Source organism: Phyllostomus discolor, chromosome 10 (assembly GCF_004126475.2).
Source record: "Phyllostomus discolor isolate MPI-MPIP mPhyDis1 chromosome 10, mPhyDis1.pri.v3, whole genome shotgun sequence".
Lineage (NCBI taxonomy): Eukaryota > Metazoa > Chordata > Mammalia > Chiroptera > Phyllostomidae > Phyllostomus > Phyllostomus discolor.
This window is the reverse complement of record NC_040912.2, coordinates 90,436,969-90,459,278: the sequence shown is the minus strand read 5'-3', so window position 1 is coordinate 90,459,278 and position 22,310 is coordinate 90,436,969. Positions and strand designations below refer to the sequence as shown.

General features: G+C 58.8%; 1 protein-coding gene and 1 long non-coding RNA gene across 4 annotated transcripts in view; both read left to right on the top strand.

The window, feature by feature from the left end:
- Positions 1-3,488, top strand: part of LOC118497216 — a 29,058-nt gene extending 25,570 nt beyond the window's left edge. The window contains exon 4 of the long non-coding RNA XR_004899750.1: positions 2,972-3,488. This is a non-coding gene — a long non-coding RNA (uncharacterized LOC118497216). The remainder of the gene's footprint in view (positions 1-2,971) is intronic.
- A 220-nt stretch (positions 3,489-3,708) lies between these two features.
- ZNF746 (zinc finger protein 746) lies at positions 3,709-21,960 on the top strand. Of its 3 annotated transcripts, none has more exons than XM_036011007.1 (7): positions 3,709-4,176; positions 7,579-7,878; positions 8,008-8,089; positions 9,029-9,142; positions 17,366-17,557; positions 18,030-18,155; positions 19,277-21,960. In XM_036011007.1, the coding sequence occupies exons 2-7, from the start codon at positions 7,594-7,596 to the stop codon at positions 20,329-20,331; spliced, it is 1,854 nt and encodes a 617-aa protein (XP_035866900.1). In that variant the 5' UTR covers positions 3,709-4,176; positions 7,579-7,593; the 3' UTR covers positions 20,332-21,960. The 3 variants fall into 3 exon arrangements, with proteins under 3 accessions (XP_035866900.1, XP_028381762.1, XP_028381761.1); XM_028525961.2 differs by lacking the exon at positions 3,709-4,176 and adding an exon at positions 4,602-4,767 and having other exon boundaries at positions 19,280-21,960; XM_028525960.2 differs by lacking the exon at positions 3,709-4,176 and adding an exon at positions 4,602-4,767.
- Positions 21,961-22,310: the final 350 nt, after the last annotated feature.

Below are 22,310 nucleotides of genomic sequence, written 5' to 3'. Positions count from 1 at the left end.
CCCTTGATTTATGAATAGAATCTCAGTGACGAGCACCACACGCAGGGTCGTTTCTCATCTGGCCTCAGTCTCATCACCACACTTGAGGCGTTCTGATTTCCATCTGGAAAGTTCCTTGCCCCACTTCGCCTGCCTAGCAAACTCCTACTGACCCTTCTACGGCTCAGTTCCAGTCGGGGGCTTGGAGAGGCCCCGCCCTGCCTCCCAGGCCGGGGGTCGCGTTCCTCCTTCCCTCCGCTGAGCGTCCTTCTCGTGCGTGAGTCCCCTCCGCGCTGCGCTGAGGGTGCGCACAGCCTTCCCACAGACAGACACCGAGCTCCTCGGAGCAGCGGCGACATCTCTGGCCACTGTGCTGACCCTGAGCAGTTTGCATCAGTGAGCGCCTAAGCTTGTTTCTCTAGGCCGGTTGTAATTCCAGACACTCTCTTTTACTCAGATGTGTCTGTAAATTGTCCCAGGTTTTTCTCTATGTGGGGGTCCAAATTGCATATCCCAGACTGTCTCTTAACACCAATATGTGTTATAGAAACCTTTATTATACTAAAAACACTGGGGTTTGTTTGTTTGTTTGTTTGTTTGTGTAGAAAATGTGGTCACCCTGACTATGATCCGGTAGGAACTCAGTACAGGCCTTCTTGACTAAGTTCTCCTGAGTTTTGTCCCTAGCCAAGCCAGAAGGGACTCGGTGTCCCTATGGAATATTCTGGTTTCGCCTGGCTCGCCTTTCAAGGGACTGGCGTCCCCACCGAAAGCCACAGGCAGTGCTGTATTCACCCCAAGTGCATCAAAGATCGAGGACGCAAGGGTCAGCCTCGTAAAACTGAAAACCGCGTGTAAATAGGAGTGGGAGTCAGTAATGAGCTTGTTTCTATTCTAATGGATAATGGCGTTGCCAGGGCGGGCCCTGCGCTGCCCAGGAAGTGCTCCTGCATGTACGTGGTGAGAAATCTAATTTGTGTAACCAAAACACTACTTTCAAAAGCTGTGGAAAACTTAGTTATGGGCAAATTCAATAACTTTAGTTATTGAATTTTAAAACATCTAAAAACAAAGTCTGATGCTCGCTTCCTGTGTCTGGAAGTTTTCGTCTTTGGAGTTTGCTGGAAGTAAGAGCCACCTGTGATTCCGTACGTCTCATCTGTACTTGCTCAAGGTGACCCCACTTACGCCCTGGGGAGCCCAGCCCAGAGCCTTCCCCTCTGCTGGGGGAGCCCGGATGTCCTGGGGATCCATCCTTCATTCCTGAGCTTCGAAGCTCAGGGGAGGTTCAGGCGCCCAGGGACGGGTCACTCTCTGAACTGTTGTCAGTCATGGACACCCTCAGCATAGGCAAGTTTTGACATCAGCATAGCAGAAGAACTGAGGCTATGGAAGGTTCTGGAATGCCTGAAGGGCAATCATGGATGCCAGGGCTCTGGACACTTCCTCCTCACATTTGCCACAGGGTCACCTAGCCCCTGGCTCTCTGAAGCCCCATCAGGAGCTCCCCTCTAGGCCGGCCGAGGACGATGTGATCACGGTGTTTCTGGGACTGAGGCAGGGAAAGGAGGGGAGGGAGCAAGAGAGTGGTCTGACCACAAGTGCTGGTCAGACCGATCCCCAGGGTTCAAGGTCACCAGCCTGCTCCCCAGGCCCTTCTGGGTGAGCTGCAGACCCTCAAGACCACCCACCTCAGGAGGGTGAGGGAAGTGGAGGGCAGTGTAACAGACCAGAGGAGAGCAATGAATTCTTGGGGCCACAGTTCATGCCACCACGTATCACAGGCGGTTAAGATTTGTGCTGAGTAAGCACTTCATGTTCTGTAAACCTACCCTGTATCAGGCACCATAGAGAGAGAGAAGAAAAATAAGGTACAACCCCTGTTCTCAAGAAACTCACAAGCTGTGAGATGAGTCAGGACAGTATTCCTCTGTGTTAACATTTTTTGTTTTTTTAAGTGCCAAGTGAATGGTCCCAATACAAAAAGTTAGGAGCTTGGCCAAGGCAGAGTTGGCTGCAGGCAGTGATTGGGGCAGTGGGGTTGGGAGGAGGGTGGGGCTCGGTGCGGTTAGGGCATGAGCCCTGTCTGGAAGCAGTGGGGACCCCCAGGTGGGTAAGAGGAGGGGAAAGAATACGAGGAAGGGCACGGGAGTGGGAATTCTCATGCCTGCTTAGGACACAGACTGGGCCACAAAATCGTGATGTGGAAAGACCATGGAGGTCTTGAATATCAGCCCAATGGGGTGGGGACAGTCTTTGCTCTTTTTGCAGACAGAGGTTGGAAGGCCAGCTACCAGGGGTGCTTTGCATTGGATCCTTGCCGTAGGTGGAAGGTTGGGGGAGTCATTGTTTCCCAGACTCAGCTGAGCATCACAGCCCCACCCACAGCCCTGCCCTAACCCAAGCAGAAGCTGGTTAAAAATAGACCTTTTTAATTTTTATTTTTTAAAACAATTTTATTGTTTCTCAGATACCAAGTCAAGCTACTGGTGCTCTGTATTTATTTTTAAATGTTTTATTTATTATTTTTAGAGAGAGGGGGAGGGAGGGAGAAAGAGAGGGGGAGAAACATCTATGTGAGAGAGAAACATCCATCACTTGCCTCACAGAGACTCCCTGACCAGGGACTGAACCCATAATCCAGGCTTGTGTCCTGATGGGGAATCGAACCAGCGACCTTTTGCTTTGTGCCACGACACCCAACCAAGAGCCACACCAGCCATGGGAAAAAAAAACCAGACCTTTTAAGAAAGCTTTCCCCACAATACCCAGGACCCATCCTTATTTTGATTCAGTCATTCTGGGACGGGATCCAGAAATTCACATCCTCCACAGGCTTCCCCAGAGACTCGGATGGAGCCGACCTGAGAAGCTGCGAGGATAGGTCATGTCTACCCCCAGACGGCTCTGGCTTATATCAAAAGCCGAATTTTTACAAAATCACATCCCTGAAAACTAGCTCTTCTCTCTGATCACTTTATTTCTGTCGCAGGTGCCTGCTCCCTCCGGTCAGACTCAGCACCTTCGCACTGTCCTGGAGTTTTTGTTTTTTTCCCCTGTGAAACGCACATGCAGCTGGCTACCCCCTACTTATTGCAGATTCTTGACAGTGCCCTCAAATCTGCCCCTTCTGTTCTGTTCCCACCCCGCTGCCTTTGGTCCGGCCTTGTCTCACCTCATGCTTGGACTGCTGCAGTAGTATGCTTGTGACTAATCTCTTCTCTCTCTCCGCACTCGCCTTCAGCATCCCCATCAATCCCTCCCTGGGAGCGGAGGGCATGAGAAAACAGCTGGGCCTATAGCATTGAGGGAAAACACCCCCCCCCCACACACACACAAATGCAGGGGACAGACCTCCCAAAATAGTTTGTCTAACGTGACACCTCCATCCCCACTCCTGGGGAGACCGCACTTTTCTACACAAACACTGGATCCGGGGTGACCCCTCTGCTGGAGGTTCTGCCCAGGGTGAGGAGGAGAAAACGAGGGCGCGCTAAGATCCCGCTGATAGACCCCAAGCCCCGCAGAAGTCCGGGGCACGTGGTGCAGGTTCCTCTTCAGGAAGGAGTCCCACGGAGAGGAAACGGAAAGGAAATGCATCCTTGTGACCACAGGGGGGCCCCCTTCAAAGGCTCCCACCGTCCTCCGACCCTGGGTCACCTTAGGAGTTTTTCCAGTTTTATTTTTTTCTGTCTTGTTTAAAAATACTATTCTTAATACTACAAACTACTATACAATATTATTGTTGTTATTGCAAAATTTTAAAATTTGAAGAAGAGAGAAAATGTGTGGAACTGGCCTGCGGTCTCACCGTTAAAGAAGACTCCTTGACTACATATATTCCAAACTTGTCATTTTATATACATATATTTATTTTAAAGAAATAAAAATGGGATCATTCTGGACTGGCGTCTCTTAAAATACCAGGAACATCTTTTCAGTACAAGTTCTTCACCAAAATAATTTTAAATGATGGTATTTTGTTCCACTGGTTGTTCCATTAAAAATATTTTTATAGGTCATAAACACGGTATGGGAGTTCTGAGTGGCTGCCTACCGGGGTTTACCGAACTACCGTTTCTATTGTTGCGAGAATTTTTTTCCATTTCAAACCAAAGGTATTTGTGAGCAGCAGCTGCCAAATCAGCAACGACGCGGCAAGAAGCTCGAATCGCCTGGCAGGACCTACAGCGGCAGGTGCGACGTGGGCGGGTCCCCGGGGGGTCGCAGGGGGAGCGGCCGCGGTCACCGGGGGAGGCCCGGCTGGTCTCGGGAGCCCGGCGATTCCGAGCCTCTCGGGGCGCGGGGGCCAAAGTCCGAGGCGCTCGCGAGACGCGGCCAGCGACAGGTCGGGCGCGAGGCCCGGCAGGTGACTCAGCGCGCGCCCGGCCGTTTCCGCGGGGTTCGGGGATCGGGATCCAGGGGGTCGGCGGAGCGCAGGGCGGGGCGGGGCGCGGCGGGGCGGGGCTGGCGGGCGCCTGCCGTTCGCCTCTCGGGCTGCAGGTGGGGCTGTGCGGCCGCGCTGCCTCCAGGAAGCCTCACGGGCCTGCGCCGGCTCCCAGGATGCAGTGTGGACCGGCCGGGCGCTGACGGCGGCGGCGCGTCTGCGGACCGAGCGGCGCGGGCCGGCCAGCGAGGAGCGCGCGCCGCGGACGGGGACGGCGGGCCGAGCGGGCGGGCGGCGCCTGCGGAGAGGCCGGAGCCGGCCTGCGTGGGGCCGCGCGGCGGCGGCGACTTCCTCCGGGCCGGGCCGGACAGCGCAGGGCCATGGCCGAGGCCGCGGCTCCGGTAAGGGCGGCCCCCCGCGCGCACGGACGCGCGGACTCAGGGCCGGGGCCCAGCACACGGCGCCGCAGGCCCGGGAGAGGGGCTCCGGGGGCCGGGCCCGGCCGCCGGGCCCGGGGCTGCGGCGAGCGGGGCGCGGGGTCCGCTGGGGCCTACGTCACCCGCCGGCCGGGCCCCCCAATCCGGGCTGAGGCCGAGCGGGGCGGAACCGGCCGTCCCCGCTCCGGAGGCCGCCCCGCGCCGAGTTCCTGCAGCGCTCCGCGGCTTCCTGCCCTCGCCCCACCCTTGGGCCCCTCATCTGGGCGGACGCCCCCACCCTCCCCGCGTCGCCTTTCTCTGCCCACCGCTCTGCTCTGCGCTCCCTACCCCCCAGCTCCCCCCAGCGGCCTGGTGGCACCTGGGTGGTGTCCGGTGCGGCTTGGATTCCGCAGACCAGCAGTACCGAGCGCCCAGCTCGCTGGGGTCCGGGCGGAAGACAGCTGCCCCCGTGTGTAGAAACAGGCACCACACCAGCCCGGTCAGGCACGATTTTGTCCTCGCAGCAAGCCTAGAGGCACCCGCTCTCTCGGTCGTACAAAAGGAAAACCCGAGGCCTAGAGAAGTTAACTTGCCCAGGATCGCACAGCGAGAAAGTGTGTGGAAAGACACGGTTGCTCCGTGTTCGGGACCACACCGACTTGGGGACAGCAGGCAGGTACACAGGCAATAACAGGGCAAAACCGACGGAGTCTGAGCGTTTCCTGCCTCGAGGTGGAGCGTGCTTGGGAGGCAGGGGAAGGAGAGGGCAGGGGCCGCCCTCTGCAGTCCGCACCCTTGCGGGCCTGTGCCTCTGTGATTTGAGCTGGGCTCTTAGGGCTAGGATTTCAGGCGGGGAGGACAGCCCCGGGCACAGAGAGAGCCACGGAGGGGCCAGCAGGTTCAAGGAACAGAAAAAAAGGTGCCGTTGCACCTGGGGGCGAGGGGGGGGAGGCTGCAGGAGAGTTGGAAGGGGTTCGAACGCCCGGACTTCCATCACCCGGTGAGGAGCTCTTGAGGGATCAGGAGTTCTCTGACCCTCCGCTGCTCAAGCCCAGAGTTTAGTGCTTCCCTGGCCGGAGTCAGGTGACAACACCATTTAGTAAGGAGCTGGGCTTGAGCAGAAGCGGTGGACCTCTTCCACCACGGGGCTCCCTGGCCCTGTTAACGTGGTAAGAACACTGCGTACCTTATTGTTTATCAAGTAGGAGTTTACTCAGGGGCCCTTTGCTGCAACGCAAAGATTGTTGTGGTGGCGGCCGGGTGCCCCTGGAGGCACCTGAGGAGGAGGACTCCGGTGGATGGGGAGCTGGGTGAAGCAGCGTTGGAAGAGCAGGAGTCCCACACACATCCAGTCGTCACAGCCCTCTGCCTGTCCTGCTCCTCTGTCCTATGAGACGCAGCCAAAGCCCCCCCATCCTTAGGTTAGAGGTCATCGGGTCCAGCCTGCTCCATCCTTGACGGTATTTTTCAGCCCCTGCTCAAACCCTCCTCCTGTCACTACTTCGTGAGGTGCCCGCCCGGGTGCCCGAGTGCCGGTGCTCCGTGTCTCAGTGTCTCTCTCTGAGTGCATCCACGCCGGTTCCCGCTGCCACCTCTTTATTTTGCACGTGGTCGCCAGCCGTTCGTTCAGGAGTCTCTTCCGGAACGTGGTGGTGAACCGTCAGTCCTCGGCCACGCAGGGAAAAGGCGTGAATAGTGGGACCCCCTCTCTGACACGGGGCAGGGGGGAGCTCGACCTTCCAGTGTGGCTGTGGGTGAGGCAGGGGGTCCGGCCCCTCTCCTGTGGGGGGGTCCCTCCCCAGCTGCCTGTCATTCGAGGCCCCGCATGAACTCTGCAGAGACAGGGGAGTCACTGCTTGGGGAAGCTTCGCGTCTGCGTGACGGCGGCTGCACCTGCCAGAGCCCCCCCTCATGGCCCATGTCCCACCTTCTCCTCCAGCCCGCCAGGTGTGTCCCTGGTCCTGGGGCAGCTACAGGAGTGTCTGAGGCCGTGACGGTCCCTCGGGAGAAGTGGGGACCGTGACAGAAAAAGTCAGAAGCTCAAGGGGGCCTAGGGGACTCGTGTGGTACCCCCCCCACACCCCAAAAAAAGTCTAACTCTTGGCTGATGGAGATTTGCAATAATGGTGATTTTTTTAGTTGGGGGGGGGGCTGTGGCTGGGGAGGGGACAAAGTCAGATCATCCTGTGGGTCGAGGAATTAACTGTTCAATTTTTATCTTTATTAAAGTGAGACACATGCTGCTTATTTAAAAAGCCATTGGGCAGTGCTCTTGTTTATGCTGTTCCAGTGGCTGGTTTTTGTTTTGTTTTGGGGTTTTTTTGTTTGTTTTTGTTTTTTTGCTAGGTCATCCTCAGTAGACAGTCCCTGCATGAGTCCTGTGTGGTGGGAAGTGCTGGCTGGCCTCCAGGGCGTGTGCATTTTACCGTTGTTTCCACCAAATCGCCCAGAGGTGTATAGCAGTAGCCCTGGGCTGTGAAAGGGGCAGTACAGCCTTCTGAGGTCATGCAGGTGGGACTCCAGAGGTAACTGCAGGGTGGCGGACGCCCCCTAGGGGTCTGCGCGGCTGTGTTGCAGAAGCCTGGAGGGACAGCAGCCGCCAGCTCAGGTCTTGTCTAAGACCCCCAGAGAAGGGGCGTTCGCTAGGGGGACACCTGGCCTGTGGCACAGGATGTCCCTACTTTGACATATGGGCTCCTGCCTCCAGCCCAGCCCCCCCACACCCAGGGCCGCTGGGCTCCTGGAACACAACTGGTGGAATGATTGAGGCCGGTCTTTTCTCTTTGTTTCTGGAAGATTTCCCCCTGGACAATGGCAGCTACAATCCAAGCGATGGAGAGGAAGATCGAATCGCAGGCTGCCCGCTTGCTCTCCCTAGAAGGTCGAACGGGGATGGCCGAGAAGAAGCTGGCCGACTGCGAGAAGACGACCTTGGAGTTCGGGAACCAGCTGGAGGGCAAGTGGGCCGTGCTGGGCACGCTGCTGCAGGAGTACGGGCTGCTGCAGAGGCGCCTGGAGAACATGGAGAACCTGCTGAGGAACAGGAACTTCTGGGTGCTGCGGCTGCCCCCGGGCAGCAAGGGGGAGGCCCCCAAGGTAACCCGGGGCACCTGGGGTGGGACGGCCCGGGGGGCCATGCCTGTCAGTGTGGGTGAGCGTGCGTGACGCCTGGGGCTCCGGGGGCCCGTGACCTCTGATGACGTGGTTGTCTGTTTCTCGGAGCAGGAGTGGGGCAAGCTGGACGAGTGGCAGAAGGAGCTGTACAAGCACGTGATGAGGGGCAACTACGAGACGCTGGTCTCCCTGGGTGAGGCCTAACGCTCATTTCTCTGTTCGGTGTGGTTTGGGGGAACCTCAGGCCTCTCCTTTCATGCCAGTGGGTTTTCTCACGAGGACATGTATACATCACTAGAAACTTGGACCATACAAAGAACTGTCCCCTCTTCCTAAAGCACTGGACGACTGAGTTGAAAGCTCCCTTCCACCGGGTCAAGTTCGTGGGATGCCAGCCCCAGGTGGGGTGGCCCCAATCCTGACCACTCCCCATCCTGGGAGCGTGGCTGCTCGCGTTCTCCCGCTGGGACTTGGAGTGGGGCAGGCGCTTGCCGCTCAGACCTGGGATGTGACCCGCCCACATCTGAGACGGGCTTTCTCTCTCTCAGCCTCCTCTTGCTGAGCTCTGTGGCCTGGACTGTGGCGCTCTCCTGGGTCAGTGCAGAAGGCAGACAGGCTGTGCTTCTTGCGGCCAGCGCTGTCTTCATCCCCCTAGACCCCGGGGCTGCTGTGGCACTCCCCATGTGACACCCCCAGAGGGGCGGGCTGTGCTGTTTCCTCCTGGGCTTGTTTCCTCTTGGGGTGTTTCAGCGTGACCCCAGACCTGCAGGCAGTAGGGCCTCCTTAGGAGGACGGAGCGGGTGCCAGTGTGACAGTACACGTCAGTTTGCAGGAGCACACCACTTCTCAGTGTGGGGACGGTGCCAGTGTCTCCTCGCCTTGGCACGGCGGCACGGCGGGGCAGCAGCACCCTCACCCTCCATCCACCCGGTGCACTGCCCTCCCAGCCCTCAGTCACAACACCCAGAAATGTCTGTCCCCCCGGGGACAGAGTCGCCTGTGGTTGAGCCCGCTGCTCTGTACCAATCAGGACATTCCGTCGCTCGGCAGCTCTGGGTTTCCCAGGCCGCCTGGCCCCAGCCCCGAGCGGAGCCACGCGGCACACGCTAACCCTGATGATGTCTCTCCTCAGACTACGCCATCTCCAAGCCAGAGGTCCTGTCCCAGGGCGAGCAGGGGAAGGAGCCATGTGGCTGGCGCCGCACAGCCCCCAAGGTTCCAGATGCTCCCGTGGACCCCAGTCCAGGTGAGGGGCTGGGCGGGTGCCAGGGAGACGCCGGGCAGTCCGACGGAAACAGGGAGGAGAAGGCCGGAGACCGTGTGGCCTTTGTGGCCTTCTGAGTTTTGTCCAGGAGTTACGGCCTATCCCCTGTTCAGCCAGCACCCGGAATACGTCCCAGTGGGGGACCAGGCAGCAGACCCGGCTGAGCAGGGGGAGAGGGAGACAGAGGGAGAGAGAGCCGGTGGTTCTGATCAGGGGGAGTGAGGGACAGACCTCGGTAGGGAGGGTAGGAGTGCACTAAAGACAACACCTGATTCACACACAGCTCCCTCCCGGAGCCACCTCTCATTGAAATCCATGAGGCGTCACAGAACACTGACTCACTAGCCGCGTGTTAGCCACACTCTGCGTGATGACTAGAGCCGCGGGTTGACTGGAGGTGGGTCCGGGTACTGGATATCACTGTCTCGGGTTTTCCCGCAGCCAGTCAGCACCTTTGAAAGTGACGGGAAGGACAGGTGGACGCGAGGGGCAAGCCACGTGACCGAAGCGACGCCCTGGCCGGGTCGGGGGGTGAATGAAGGGGGACCTACCTCCTGGTCTGTCCCCTGTGCCTGGGTTTCCCTTGCATCCGATCACTTGGGCCACTTGTGGTGAATGAAATGCATCTTCTGAGTTTGCCTATTTCCTCGAGATTAGATTTTCCCTTTTCCAAGGGCAGACGGCCTGCAGAGCCGGCCACGGCATCCTCGGTCAGAGCACGCACCGAGTGGGTGCCGAGGACGGTCTGGAAGCTAGAGGATGAAAGGACTGAAAGGGGGCTGGGACTTGGGGGCTTGCTGTCTCTCCGTCTGGGGGGCAGGTCCGTGGTGGGCTTGTCTGACCACATCTAGAGCACACCATATATGGGGGCCTGTCACCACCGTCACGGAGGGTGCAGGGATCCAGGAACGGGGTGGCCCGTGGCAGGGCCCCCACCGTTCCCTGCCCTGTAGTCTCTGCCTTGAGCAGGTCGTCCTGAGATCCCTGTAGGGCCTGACTCCCCACCCTTCCCGTGCAAGAAGCCCAGATCTCACTCCCCCTCCCCCTCGCCCTCCGGGCAGGTGCAGCCTGTCAGCCCTCCTCTGCAGCTCCCGCCTCCCAGCTCCCTCGCTCTGTGGGGCTCCCGCTCAGCGAGGCCCAGCCTGGGCCAGCCTGGCTGGGCCCGCCAGCACTGCCCCTGCACACACAGCCTCACCTCCCTGGCCCTGGTTTTGTCCACTGTGGTCGCCTGGCCAGCCATGACCCTGGTCAGACCTGTCCGCCCTTCCGTGCCAGCTCCGCAGCAGCCGTGTGTGGCCGGGGGAAGCCCCGCGTGCTCGCCATCTCTGCCCTGGCGTTCGGGGGCGCTGGGGTGTGTCTCCTCAGCTCGGCTCCTTGGTGGCCAGAGGTTGGCCAGCAATGGCCCACAGGCCAAGTTGCCCACCCTCTGTTCAGACTAATTTCTATATTGAAAAGACATGATTTAATTGAAAAATGAAACAAAACACGGTCACAGTCCTCACCACCCCACCTGCCTGTCTGCCTGTGTCTGTGCCCAGTTCTCTGCTCGTGCCTGTGACACACGGTCGACTCCCTGGTCGGAGGACGCTCATTCCCAGCCCCCACACTCATTCCCAGCCCCCACACTCATTCCCAGCCGGGCCACCTTCTCCGGGACTGGGGCCTCCGCTCGCCCCGCCAGCATCCACTCGCTCCTTCCCCTGGAGCCCCGCCTGCTTCCCTGCCCACTCTGTGCCATGCTCCCCATCACCTCCTTCCTCTCTTCCCACTCCTCAGGGGCCCCCAGCTCCTGTCAGGGCCACCAGGGGCCTGCATGGGGCTAACAGTCTGTCCCTTGCCAGACCTGTTGGTGACACCGCCCCCGTGGATCACTTGATTCCTAGACGCACTGTGCCCGCCCTCCTGGGGTTCCCCCGCCTCACTCGCCATTGCCCTTGGCTGCGTCCTGTCTCTCTTTCTGGCCTCACCTTCCTCCTGGCTTGGACAGTGACTTTCCCCTGTCGCCCCGTTTAAAAGTGCAGCCCCCCGCCTCCCACCCAGGAGCCCCTTTCCTGCTCCTTTCCCGCTCAGCTTCATGACAGATACCTCCTCTGTTGCTACATTTTATATTCACAGGTTTTGAATATATTTCATATTTACAGATTCACGTATGTCTGGTCGCCTCCCCCCCCCCCCCCGGCCATTAGAATGTAAATTCCAAGAAGCCAGCAACTTGTATCTGTTTTGTTCATATAATCACATAATTCTGAGCATCCACTGCCTAGCACAGAGGCAGGAACCCGGGAAACGTTTGATTGACTGTATGCCGCGTTTCACAGATTTAAAGCATGCGCGTGTGCGTGAAAACCATTCCCGATACAATTTAAGTTCCTTTTTAGGTCCCAGTCCCACTTGTCCCCCGGGCCGCCACTGTCCTCGAGCTGGCGGTTATTCTCCCCACCCACGTTTCACAACTGCCACCGTGTGCGTGTGAGGCCACAGGCGATCGAGAACGTGGCTTTCTGTGTCTTCAGATTTGCATAAGTGTCATGTGCGTCACTCAATATTCTATATTTCAGATTTGTCTCCCTCGATGCATATAGATGAAGCTCCTTCATCCTCACAGATGCTTCGTGTTCCAAAAGCAGCCACACTGCCGTGTGTCATCCCTCCCTCCCTCCCCTCCCTGAGCGCGCTCTGGCTCTCCTCCCCGGCACGCGATGCTCCCTGTGGTGCTGCAGGGAGCGTCCTCGAACCTGCCTCGTGTCCGAGCGCACGCACTGGTGTCTCCGTGGGGCGTGGGCCCCCGGGCAGGGCCCTGAGTCGTCGCAGGGCGTGCTGGCCTGCCGCTCTCTGCCAGGCCACGGTGCTGTCGCTTGGGCACCGAGCTGGCGCGACTGCCCAGCCCCTAGGAGGCACCTGTTTCCTTCCGTCTGGGCCCACTTTTCAGAATTAGGTCTTTGCCAGCCTGGTGCAGGCGGAGTCATGCCTTGCCTCCGTTTGCTTCTGGAGCCGAGCATCCTCTCCGCGGTCTGTTTGCTTCCTTCTCCGGTGACACATGTTCGCCTCTTCTCTGCCAGTGTCTTCTTTTGCTCGTTGATGCAGGACTCGTGTCGGTCCCAGACTCGCGCTTCCCTTCGCCCCGAGGTGCCCCCTCCCGGTCTGCGGCGGGTGTCCGCTCTGCAGTCTCACGTGGAGGCTCTGATTGGGGTCGAGTCCGCACATCAGCCCTTTCCTCTGCGATCTGTGCTTTTCTGTCTCAAGGTGCCCTCCCCCGCCCCTCCCCAGCTCGGAAGGACGTCCTCCTCCTCCTCCTTGTCGGGGAGTTTGGAAGCAGGGGCGGCACAAGCCCAGTCTCGCCCGTCCTTCTTCCCTCGGGCAGCTGGCCACCCCCAGGGGGACAGGCTGTCTCTGCCCCTCCGCCGGGGACAGCCCCCGACCACGGTCCGGCCGGTGACTTCCTGATCCAAGGGTCGGTGTCGGGGCCCCTCTCGCCCACGGGTGAAAGCTGCACCCTCGGTAACAAAGATGGTCACCCTCACCGGGCTTCCTCCCCAGTTTCACGTCTCTGTCATAGTCCACAGCAGCGGGGAGGGCGGGGAGGGGGAGGGGCAGTCACGGTGACGGAAGGAGACGTTGGGGCGGGGGACGCAGGACACAGCGGTCAGGTGACGTGTTGTGGAACTGTGCCCCTGAGACCTGTGCCGTCTTGTGACCCAGTGTCACCCCGGTGCATTCGATGAAGAAGAAAAACAGATTCATGACAGAAAGAAAATGGTTAGCAGTGTACAGTAATAATGCAGTTTTCTTTCATCTATCGATAGTTCTGCGTAGGAACTTGCTCAAGCTCTCATTAATGCCCTTAACTTTTCTAACAGTTGTCTGATGATTCTCAGATTTTTCTGAAACTCTAATCATATCTATGAGTCCTGAGAGTTTTTGTTTCTTTTCAAATCTTCACTGATTTACTTTTTCTCTTGTTTTCTTGCGCTGGCTGAGAACTCCTAGAAGATCCTTAAACTGACGTGATACTAACAAGGATCCTGTGGGTTCCTCATTTTCAGGAGAATGCTTCCCGACTCGGCACACCCAGTGTGACGGATGTTTCGGGGTCACCGGCGCCCTCTGTCGGGTTAGAGAAGTTTCCGGTGTCTCTTGTAGAGCAGAGGTTTCTACCGAGAAGAGCCGTCGGAATTTTTCCAGGATGCTCTTTGGGTGTCTGTGGGGATGACGTGCTTTTCCTCCTGGCGAACCTGCTGGCGTGGCCTTTTGTGTCGCGTGCCGGTGCTGAGCCAGCCTCCTCGCGGTCACGGCGTGAACCCGACCTCGTCCCGGCCCTGTCGCTGCGTTGCCGCACTTGGCGCTGGTTGTCTACGTAGGGACTTTTCGCATCTTCGTTCCTGAGACTGGCCTGACACTCTCGCCCACTGCCTCTGTCTGTCGCAGGCGGTAAAGGCAGCAGCTGGGGTGGTTTCCTCTGCCCGGAGAGCTGGTGCCCCGGGGAAGGGTCCGTTCCTTGAACAGTCCCGTAGGAACACCAGGGAGACCAGCCTGGGCCGGAGCCTCCTGTGTGGGGCGGAGTTCTGCCCCCGGGTGTAAGTTCTGCAGTTGTTGTGGGACTGTTTCGGTGCCGCGTTCACTCTATCGTTAGTTTTGGCAAATTGTCGTTTTTCTGAGGAGTTTTCCCATGTCTTCAGAGTTCCCATACTACTTGGAGGAACATTTATAATACTGTCTTTATCTTTTAATCTCTGCTGCTCTGTAATGATGCTGTCATTAATTCTTCATATCAGTTATTGGTACTTCCCCTTAGTAGGTGCTGGAGATGCACGGGTTCAGTGTTCTCTCCAGAGAACCAGCTTTCGGTCTTGTCATCTGTCTGTGTTTTCCCTTTTGTTAATTTACACTTTCGTATTATTTCCGTTCTTCTACGTTTTAGAAGAAAAAACGTTTTGTTGTTGATGTTTTTCCTTCCTAACACCTTGCATTCTCTGCCTGACCCACTAATTTTTTACCTGTCTCCTCTCTTTAATATAAACACACGAGGCTATAAAATTTTCTGTAAGTACCACTGTAGATGCAGCCCATACTTCTTTTTCACGGATTTTGTTTATTTATTTTTAGAGAGACGGGAGGGAGGGAGGGAGAAAGAGAGGGAGAGAAACGTGTGAGAGATACATGGATCAGCTGCCTCCCCCACCCCCCCCCACCCCCACCTGGGGACCTGGCCTACAACCCAGGCCTGTGCCCTGGCCGGGAATCGAACCTGCAGCCTTCCAGTTCGCAGGCCGGTGCTCAAAACCAGCCAGGGCGCAGCCCACACATTTTGATAAACAATATTTTCATTAGCATTGGGTTTCAAATATCTTCTCATTTTTTCATTATAATTTGTCCATAGAGCAAGCCTTGGATTATTTAGAAAGTATACATATAAAAGTATAATTATATATTTTTTCTTTAAAGATTTTATTTATTTATTTTTAGAGAGGGGAGGAAGAGAAAGAGAGAGAGAGAGAAACATCAATGTGCGGCTGCTGGGGGTCATGGCCTGCAACCCAGGCATGTGCCCTGGCTGGGAATCAAACCTGCGACACTTTGGTTCGCAGCCCACGCTCAATCCACTGAGCTACGCCAGCCAGGGCTAAATATATATCTTTATATATATATAAATTTTAGTATGTAAGGTGAGTTTGGGGGTATCTGTTACTGATTTTTAACTTAATAGTGTTATAGTTAGAAGATAGGTATGTAGGAAATAATCTTTTTTATTTTCTCTAATGTTGTGCCTGGCTTGAAAAGCTCGTGTTTCCCTCCCCTTTTCTACCTGTATCCATTCGATCGGGTTGTTAGTAGCGTCGTTCAGGTTCCTGCACCTTTAGTCAGCAAGCGTCATCAGTCACAGAGGGAGGCGTGTCGAGGTGCCCCACGAAGAAGGTGGATTCGATTGTTTCTCCTGGAGTTCTGTCCAGTGTTGCTGTACTGTTTTGAAGCCACGTTATTAGATGACAATTTTAGAATTATCGTCTCTTCCTGGCCCATTAATGTGCTGTTGCCCAGTAGTCCTTTCCTCCCCCTTCTGTGAACATTTTTCTTTTTGCAGCCTATTTCATCAGCTGTGGCGTAACTCCACGGCCGGAGCGGCCAAGCTCCTCCGGCAGGGCAGTCTCCGCTTTGTTGTCCGCGGGGGACGCCGCCCTCGGTGTCGCGGGCCAGACGTGTGGCGGGGGTCTCCAGCCCGCATCCCGCTCCAGCCCCAGGTGTTTCACGCTCCTCTGCCGCAGGCGCGCGCCGCCCTCCACGGCCCGGGCAGTGGGGCTGCGGCCCGGAGATGCCCCGCGGCGTGCTGGGGACGAAGTGGGCTTTCCTGGAGGTGCTGGCCTCTGGTCATGTTCCTCACTTGAGGTCTGGGTCACCGTGCTTCAATTGGAATTGTATTCTTCCTGCTTTGCCCAGCATCCTTAGCTGCTCCACACGGGGAGGAGTCTCTGTGCATATAGCTGGCTGCACACCAGAAATGGAACACCGAACGCCGCTTGTCCGTCTGTTGAGATGACTTTATTGTCTTCTCCGTTAATCTGTTAGCTTTGTGAGTTATATTGCTGTGTTTTCTAGGGTCAGCTTGCCCTTGAGTTCTCAGGATAAACTCATTTGTTCATAGTGTTCATTGTCTCTTTTCTGAAAACCCCTGACCGGGTTTGACTGGTAATGCTCTCGTTAAGACACCTGCATATCCCCTCACACAGGAGACGACCTTCTGTATTCTTCGCGTCCTGCCCCACGTTGGTGCGGGCAGAGTCAGACCGGCGGAGGCGCCCCCTCGGCGTTCCGGAGACATTTCATCGTCCTCCGATGCCCTGTCTGCCGACGGGGATCTGCTTGCAGTCCAAACGTCGTTCTTTTCTCTCTGGTGCCCTTTAAGGTTTTACCTTTGCCCTTGCTCCACTTCACAGAACGTTGTCGAGGTTTATACTTCTCATTTCCCACTTAGGAGCTGGTTGCTCCTTGGGACGGGTCTTGGTGCCTTCGATTGGGGCACATCCTTGGCCGTGAACGCTTTACATGCGCCTCTTTCCTGCTCCCCCTCTTCTCGCCTCCGGCGTCCGCAGCCTGGGCGGGGGCTCCCCTTCTGCCCTCTGGGTCTCTCACTTCCCTCTCCTGTTTCTTTCTTTCTTTCCGTGTCAGCCCCAGAGCCGTGCTGGGGATGGTTTTTCTCAGGTTCGTCTCCCAAGTCACCGGTGTTCTCCCCAGCTACGTTCAGTCTGTTGTGAAGCCACGCACTGAGTTTTTCACTTATTCGGTCATTTCTAGAGTGTGAAATATATGTAGTTCTTTCTCAGGTATTCCTGTCCTTGCCCTAGGGATTCTGTTCCTTCATTTCTTTGACTGCTTCAGACACACCTACGCTACAGCGTCTTCCGGCTCACTCTTCGTTCTGTGGCTCTCGGGAGTGAGTTCTGGGAGCACCGCCTGCCGCCCGGCTCCTCTCCCAGTCTGGGCGTCGAGCGTCTGAGTGGGGGCCCTGGCGGGGCGGGTGGCCGGGGCCCTCGGGCGGGGCCACCCTGTGGGAATGAATTTCTCAGGCGGGGTCCGTGCACCATGTGGGAATTCAGTGTGGGCACGGGATTTTGATTTCTCGAGGGTGGCTTTCCCACCCGTGGCCCTGGTCCTGCAGGCCCCTCAGGTGGCGTTTTCCTAGTCCCCGCCTCCAGCAGGGACCGAGTCTCAGGGCGCCTGGCTCCACGCAGGCGGGCGGCTCAGCTCTGCTCTCGCCTCGCTCGCTCGGGCATCAGAGCCCCAGCCCCCGAGGCCGGCATCCTGTCCCAGCGGTCTCCCGGGTCCCTCGGCTCCCACTGCAACACTTGGTTTGACTTGGTGTTTTCCCTTTGATTCTCGTATCTGCAGTCTCTCACGCTCGCCGAAATATGGGCGGGTGTTCGGAGCGAGAGCGAGAGCTCCGCAGGGCATCTCGCTCTCCCCCACACGCCAGGGGGCTAGCCCTGAGTGGGCAGCAGCGTGCCCCTGCCCCTCCCGGCCTCCCCCTGTGCTCAGAGCCGCACCCTGCACGGGAGCCCCCGCAGCCCCTGCAGGCCCTGTTGTCCTCGCTGCCCCTTCCCACCGGGCTCTCTTGCTATGGGGCCTCCCAGGCCCATCTCCTTGGCTGGCTGTGGTCCACCCTGGGGCCGAGGGGCCCTGCTGCTGTGTGCTCACACACTCTCCCTCTCTTAGGCTCGGCGCCCCCCGTTCCTGCCCCCGACCTCCTCATGCAGATCAAACAGGAGGGCGAGCTCCAGCTCCAGGAGCAGCACGCTCTGGGGGTAGAGGCCTGGGCGGCCGGCCAGCCAGATATCGGGGAGGAGCCATGGGGCCTGAGCCAGCTGGATTCTGGAGCGGGAGATGTCTCTACAGATGCCGCCTCTGGTGAGTGGCTCAGACGGGAGCAGGTACCAGGAATGAGAGGCAGGGAGCAGCCTGGCCGTGGCAGATGCAGTTCCTGGAAGCCCGCACGGTGGGAGCTCTGGACTCGGGAGCATCTGGCCTGCCTGGCTTAGCAGTTCCCCCACCTTAAGACAGGGATTGGACCAAAGGACACCTGTGGGCCCCTCTGGGTTCCGTGACGCTCTTGTCCTGATGTTTCCCTGCCTCACCTTCATCAGCCACACTTGTGCTCCCGCCCCCTCCCCACATCGGGCGTTGAGGCCACCAGCTGCCGCGTGTTAAGGAGGAGTGTGTGGAATCAGCTGGTGACGTTGCCTCCCCTGAGAGGGGAGCAAGAACCTGGGTTCAGGAGCCGTGCAGCCACAGGGCTCACGCAGAAAGCCGAGATGGGGTCCCCGGGGGGTTTCGTCCACTTCCGTCCTCTAACCCGCGGGCTCTGCTCCCTCCGCTGCAGGCGTCCACTCCGGCTTCTCAACCACCATCCCACCCACGTCCTGGCAGGCGGACCTCCCCCCGCACCACCCCTCCTCTGCATGCTCAGACGGGACCCTGAAGCTCAGCACGGCGGCCTCCACGGAAGGTACGGGTGGCAGAGAGGGGGCGGGGAAGGCTTCCGTCCGTCCGTCCGTCCGTCCATCGGCCCTGGAGGCCACCTCAGCCCAGGCCCGGCCCGAACTCGGGAGCCTGTCAGGCGGCGGGCATCTAGGACTCCACAGTCTGCCCTGTGTCCCGTCCAGGCCGAGGCTGCCACAGCCTTCCTTGCGCGGGTCCGTGTTTCCAGCGGTTCTTTTCTCACGCTGACCGGTCAGTCCTCGTCAGCTGATGCCCCTGGATGTGCCTCCTGCCCCAGCCCGGAGCCTGGCTCCCGGCTGGCGTGGCGGCAGCCAGACCACCCCAGAGCGATTCTTAGATGTGGGCGCTGCCAACGGCAGGCGTCCCAAGGCCAGAACTGGGGAGAAGACTTTCAAATTTATGTATTTTCTATTTACTTCTGTTTTGAAGACCCATTATCTGTTACTTTAATAATTTGTTATATTTTAGCACTCCAAAAATGTGCTAGAAGCCTAGACCCCTGACACAAAACTTCAGGAAGTGAAATTCAAGTGCATTTACATCACTGGTATTGTTCCTCGAATATTTTCATCATTAGCTAGGTGGCCACATGTATTGCATGCTTGTTGCGTGCCAAACAGCATGCAAGGTGCCTTCGGACACGGTATCTGGTAACCCTCACGTCCCCTACGACGGGGTGTTCACAGGTGTGCTGCTGGTTAAGAAATTGCTCTACAGCCCGCAGCTGGTCTGTGGGAAGGAAAATGTGGTGCCATCTCAGATCCGCCTGAGCCCCAGCCCGGCGCCTTTGCCCCGCGGGTACATTGTCACTGGTGGTCAGACTGCCTTCCTCGAGGTCATTTTGATTAGCCTTGGCGGCCAAACCAGAAAGGGAACTCAGTGAGCAGCTGCCATGGTTGCTTTCCTTGCGCTGGAGGCTCTGGAACGGGGTGTCCTCCTCAGGGTTTGAAGCGGCCGCTTGACCGCTGGGGGGCGCTCTGCAGAGCTGGATCCTGCCGCCTGGAGACCAGGGCCCAGCGCGCTGCTGGGAGCCGGGCGAGAGGCTGCTGAGCCTCCAGGTGCACCGTTAATCTGCGCTGTGCACGGGGGAGGGGCCACAGTGATACCTGGTCTTTCTGTCTTTCTCAGCAGATGTAAAAATTGTGATCAAAACTGAAGTCCAGGAGGAGGAGGTGGTGGCCACCCCAGTGCACCCCACTGACCTGGAGGCCCACGGGACCCTCTTTGGACCAGGCCAGGCCGCAAGGTTTTTCCCTAGCCCTGTTCAGGAAGGCGCCTGGGAGAGCCAGGGCAGCTCCTTCCCCAGCCAGGACCCCGTGCTGGGGCTCAGAGAGCCCGCCCGGCCGGAGCGGGACCTGGGGGAGCCCAGCCCCGCCGTGGCCCAGGATGAGACCCCTCCGGGGGACTGGCTCCTTGGGGGGGTCCGGTGGGGCTGGAATTTCAGGTGCAAACCTCCTGTGGGTCTAAACCCGAGGACTGGGCCTGAGGGGCTCCCCTACTCCTCCCCTGACAACGGAGAGGCTGTGCTGGACCCAGGCCAGGCCTCGAGAGCCTTCAGTGACCCCTGTAAATACCCGGGCCGGACCAAAGGCTTTGGCCACAAGCCGGGCCTGAAGAAGCACCCGGCCGCGCCCCCTGGCGGCCGCCCCTTCACCTGCGCCACCTGCGGGAAGAGCTTCCAGCTGCAGGTGAGCCTGAGCGCGCACCAGCGCAGCTGCGGGCTGTCGGATGGGGCGGCGGGGGCGGCGGGGACCGCGCGGGACGGCAGCGCCCTGCGGTGCGGGGAGTGCGGGCGCTGCTTCACGCGGCCGGCCCACCTCATCCGGCACCGCATGCTGCACACGGGCGAGAGGCCCTTCCCGTGCACCGAGTGTGAGAAGCGGTTCACTGAGCGCTCCAAGCTCATCGACCACTACCGAACCCACACGGGCGTGCGGCCCTTCGCCTGCACGGTCTGCGGCAAGAGCTTCATCCGCAAGGACCACCTCCGCAAGCACCAGCGCAACCACACGGCGGGCGCCAAGGGCCCGGCCCGGGGCCAGCCACTGCCGCCGCTCCCGGCCGGCCCCCCGGACCCTTTCAAGAGCCCTGCCTCCAAAGGACCCTTGGCCACCACAGACCTTGTGACCGACTGGACTTGCGGCCTGAGTGTCCTGGGACCCACTGACGGCGGGGACCTGTGAGGCTCCCCAGGATGCGCCAGGGCTACCTCAGCCCTCCGAACCCCGTGGGCCGGCCGCGAGTGTAAAAAGTCCCGTTTCTAGACGTCGGGGTGGTGGCGGACGCAGAGGCGGGAGCTGAGACTGGGAGACCAAACCCCAAGCGGCGAACTGTTGGCTGGAGGGAGAGAGACTGTCGGACACGAGGGCTTCCGCCTCTGAACAAAGTGGACTTCTCTGATTGTGACACTGAGCACCATAGAATTTTAAGTAATTTAATTATGAAACTTTTTTTTTTTAATTCTTGAAGCTGGAAAATAGTCGTAGTACCAGTTTAAACTTTCTAGCCTACTTTTGGTTTCTGGAGCGTGTGTGTATGCTGTGTCCTTACCAGGTCTGACGGGGAATGTGCTGGAAGGGCGGCGGGGCTGGGGGCTCAGTGAGGGGGGACCCGCAGCTCCCCTACCCCATGGGCTCCTAGGGACGGGGCAGTGGTAGCAGGAGGCTTGGGGGGTTGTGACCTTGCTCTGCCAGGGTCTGTGCCTGGCTCTCCACGCTGCCTGGGAACCGAGGCCCGCAGGGCGCTGGAACCCAGCCTCACCTCGCCGGGGAGGAGGACTCGCCCCAGAGCAGCCACCTCCCCTCCCAGCCCGCCTCTCCCTCCGGAGGCCCTCAGCAGTGCTGGCCCGTGTTCCCCGTTAGGGCTCACCAGCCACTCCCACTCAGAAGGTAGCTTGACAGTGTCGCCCCCTTGTGTGACTCCCGGGGCCTTGGACAGGAGGGACGTGTGTGAAAGCACAGGGCCAGGGCTGCAGAGGTGACCTGGGGGGGGGGGGCAGGGGGTGCATCACATCTAGGCACCAGTGGAGCCCAGCACGCAGCCTGGCCTGCCAGCGCCGCTTGGGGCTGCTTTCCCCTCCCGCGAGATGCTCCCGTGTCCTCTCTGTGTGGCGTGTTTTCACGCTGCACCTCACACAGTGGTTGTGACGGTGACCTTGTGAAACACGCAGGGCAAGTCTTTCTCGTTCGAGACGAGGAAATAAATGACTCAAAGGGGACACATCTCGGCCTCACTGCTTGGGGCCCGGTGCGTACCAGCAGTGGGGGAAAGCCTCGGGTCAGACACGGCTTACCCTCCCAGAGCCTCGGTGTGGGCGAGGAAAGCTTTCGTTTTCGCCCTGTTTAGGAGATCGGTCCCCCGCGTGCATGAGCAAAATCGTCAGGCCTCAGGCTGCGGCTGAGCCCCGGCCTCCCTGGTGTGTGCGTGCCCCGCAAGGCCCGAGGGCCAGGGCCCAGGCGGCGCCTGCCCGTCTCCGCTGCAGACCCTGGCATGGCGGCAGGCACAGGCCCAGGCTTCTCCGTGCTGCCGCAGTCCTCGCCGCGCAAGCAACCACTCCTGTTCTGTGGAAGCCGCCGCTGGGCCCCTCATCCAGAACCGGCGCCTTGCTCCCCCGCCCCCGCAGAGGAGAGGCCAGGGCTGCTACTCACTCAGCTCCCCCGTGTGTACTTTTGTTAGGCAGTAGACTAGTTAAGAAAATTGTTTCTATGTACTGTATATTTTGTACCTGTTTACACCTCTAATTGATATAACTGATATTTTGAACAAACCAATGAGGAAGCGCCCTGTTAAAATAAAACCTAACCAGCACCGAGGCGGTTTGGTGGGTTCCGTTCTTAGACCTGCGTATCTGGGGCCAAGGCCTCTCAATGCGCCCCCCCCCCCCCAACACACACCCCCCCCAAGGCTGTGCGGTCAGCTCCCAGCATCCTCCCTGGGCACTTGGTCACCTTGGACCCAGGGCAGCGGCAGTCCCTAGGAGGTAGGAATGGAAGGTTCCAGAGGAGTTTGACTCAGAGGTAAACTGACATCTGGGGGGGCGGGGGTGGAATCCAAACGCATTCATCCCTTCGCTTGGGAAGACACCCACAGGTGACGTGACTCAGTCTCCCGTAGTTGGACGGGACGCACACGAGGACGGGAAGCTCAGGAGAAGCAGCGCAGA

Excerpts from the sequence above, each read along its gene's own strand:
- ZNF746 (XM_028525960.2), top strand. The coding sequence starts at position 4,747 with ATGGCCGAGGCCGCGGCTCCG. Across the intron at positions 7,879-8,007 it reads GCAAGGGGGAGGCCCCCAAG|GAGTGGGGCAAGCTGGACGA; the intron begins GTAACCCGGGGC and ends TTCTCGGAGCAG. Across the intron at positions 18,156-19,276 it reads CACGGCGGCCTCCACGGAAG|CAGATGTAAAAATTGTGATC; the intron begins GTACGGGTGGCA and ends TGTCTTTCTCAG.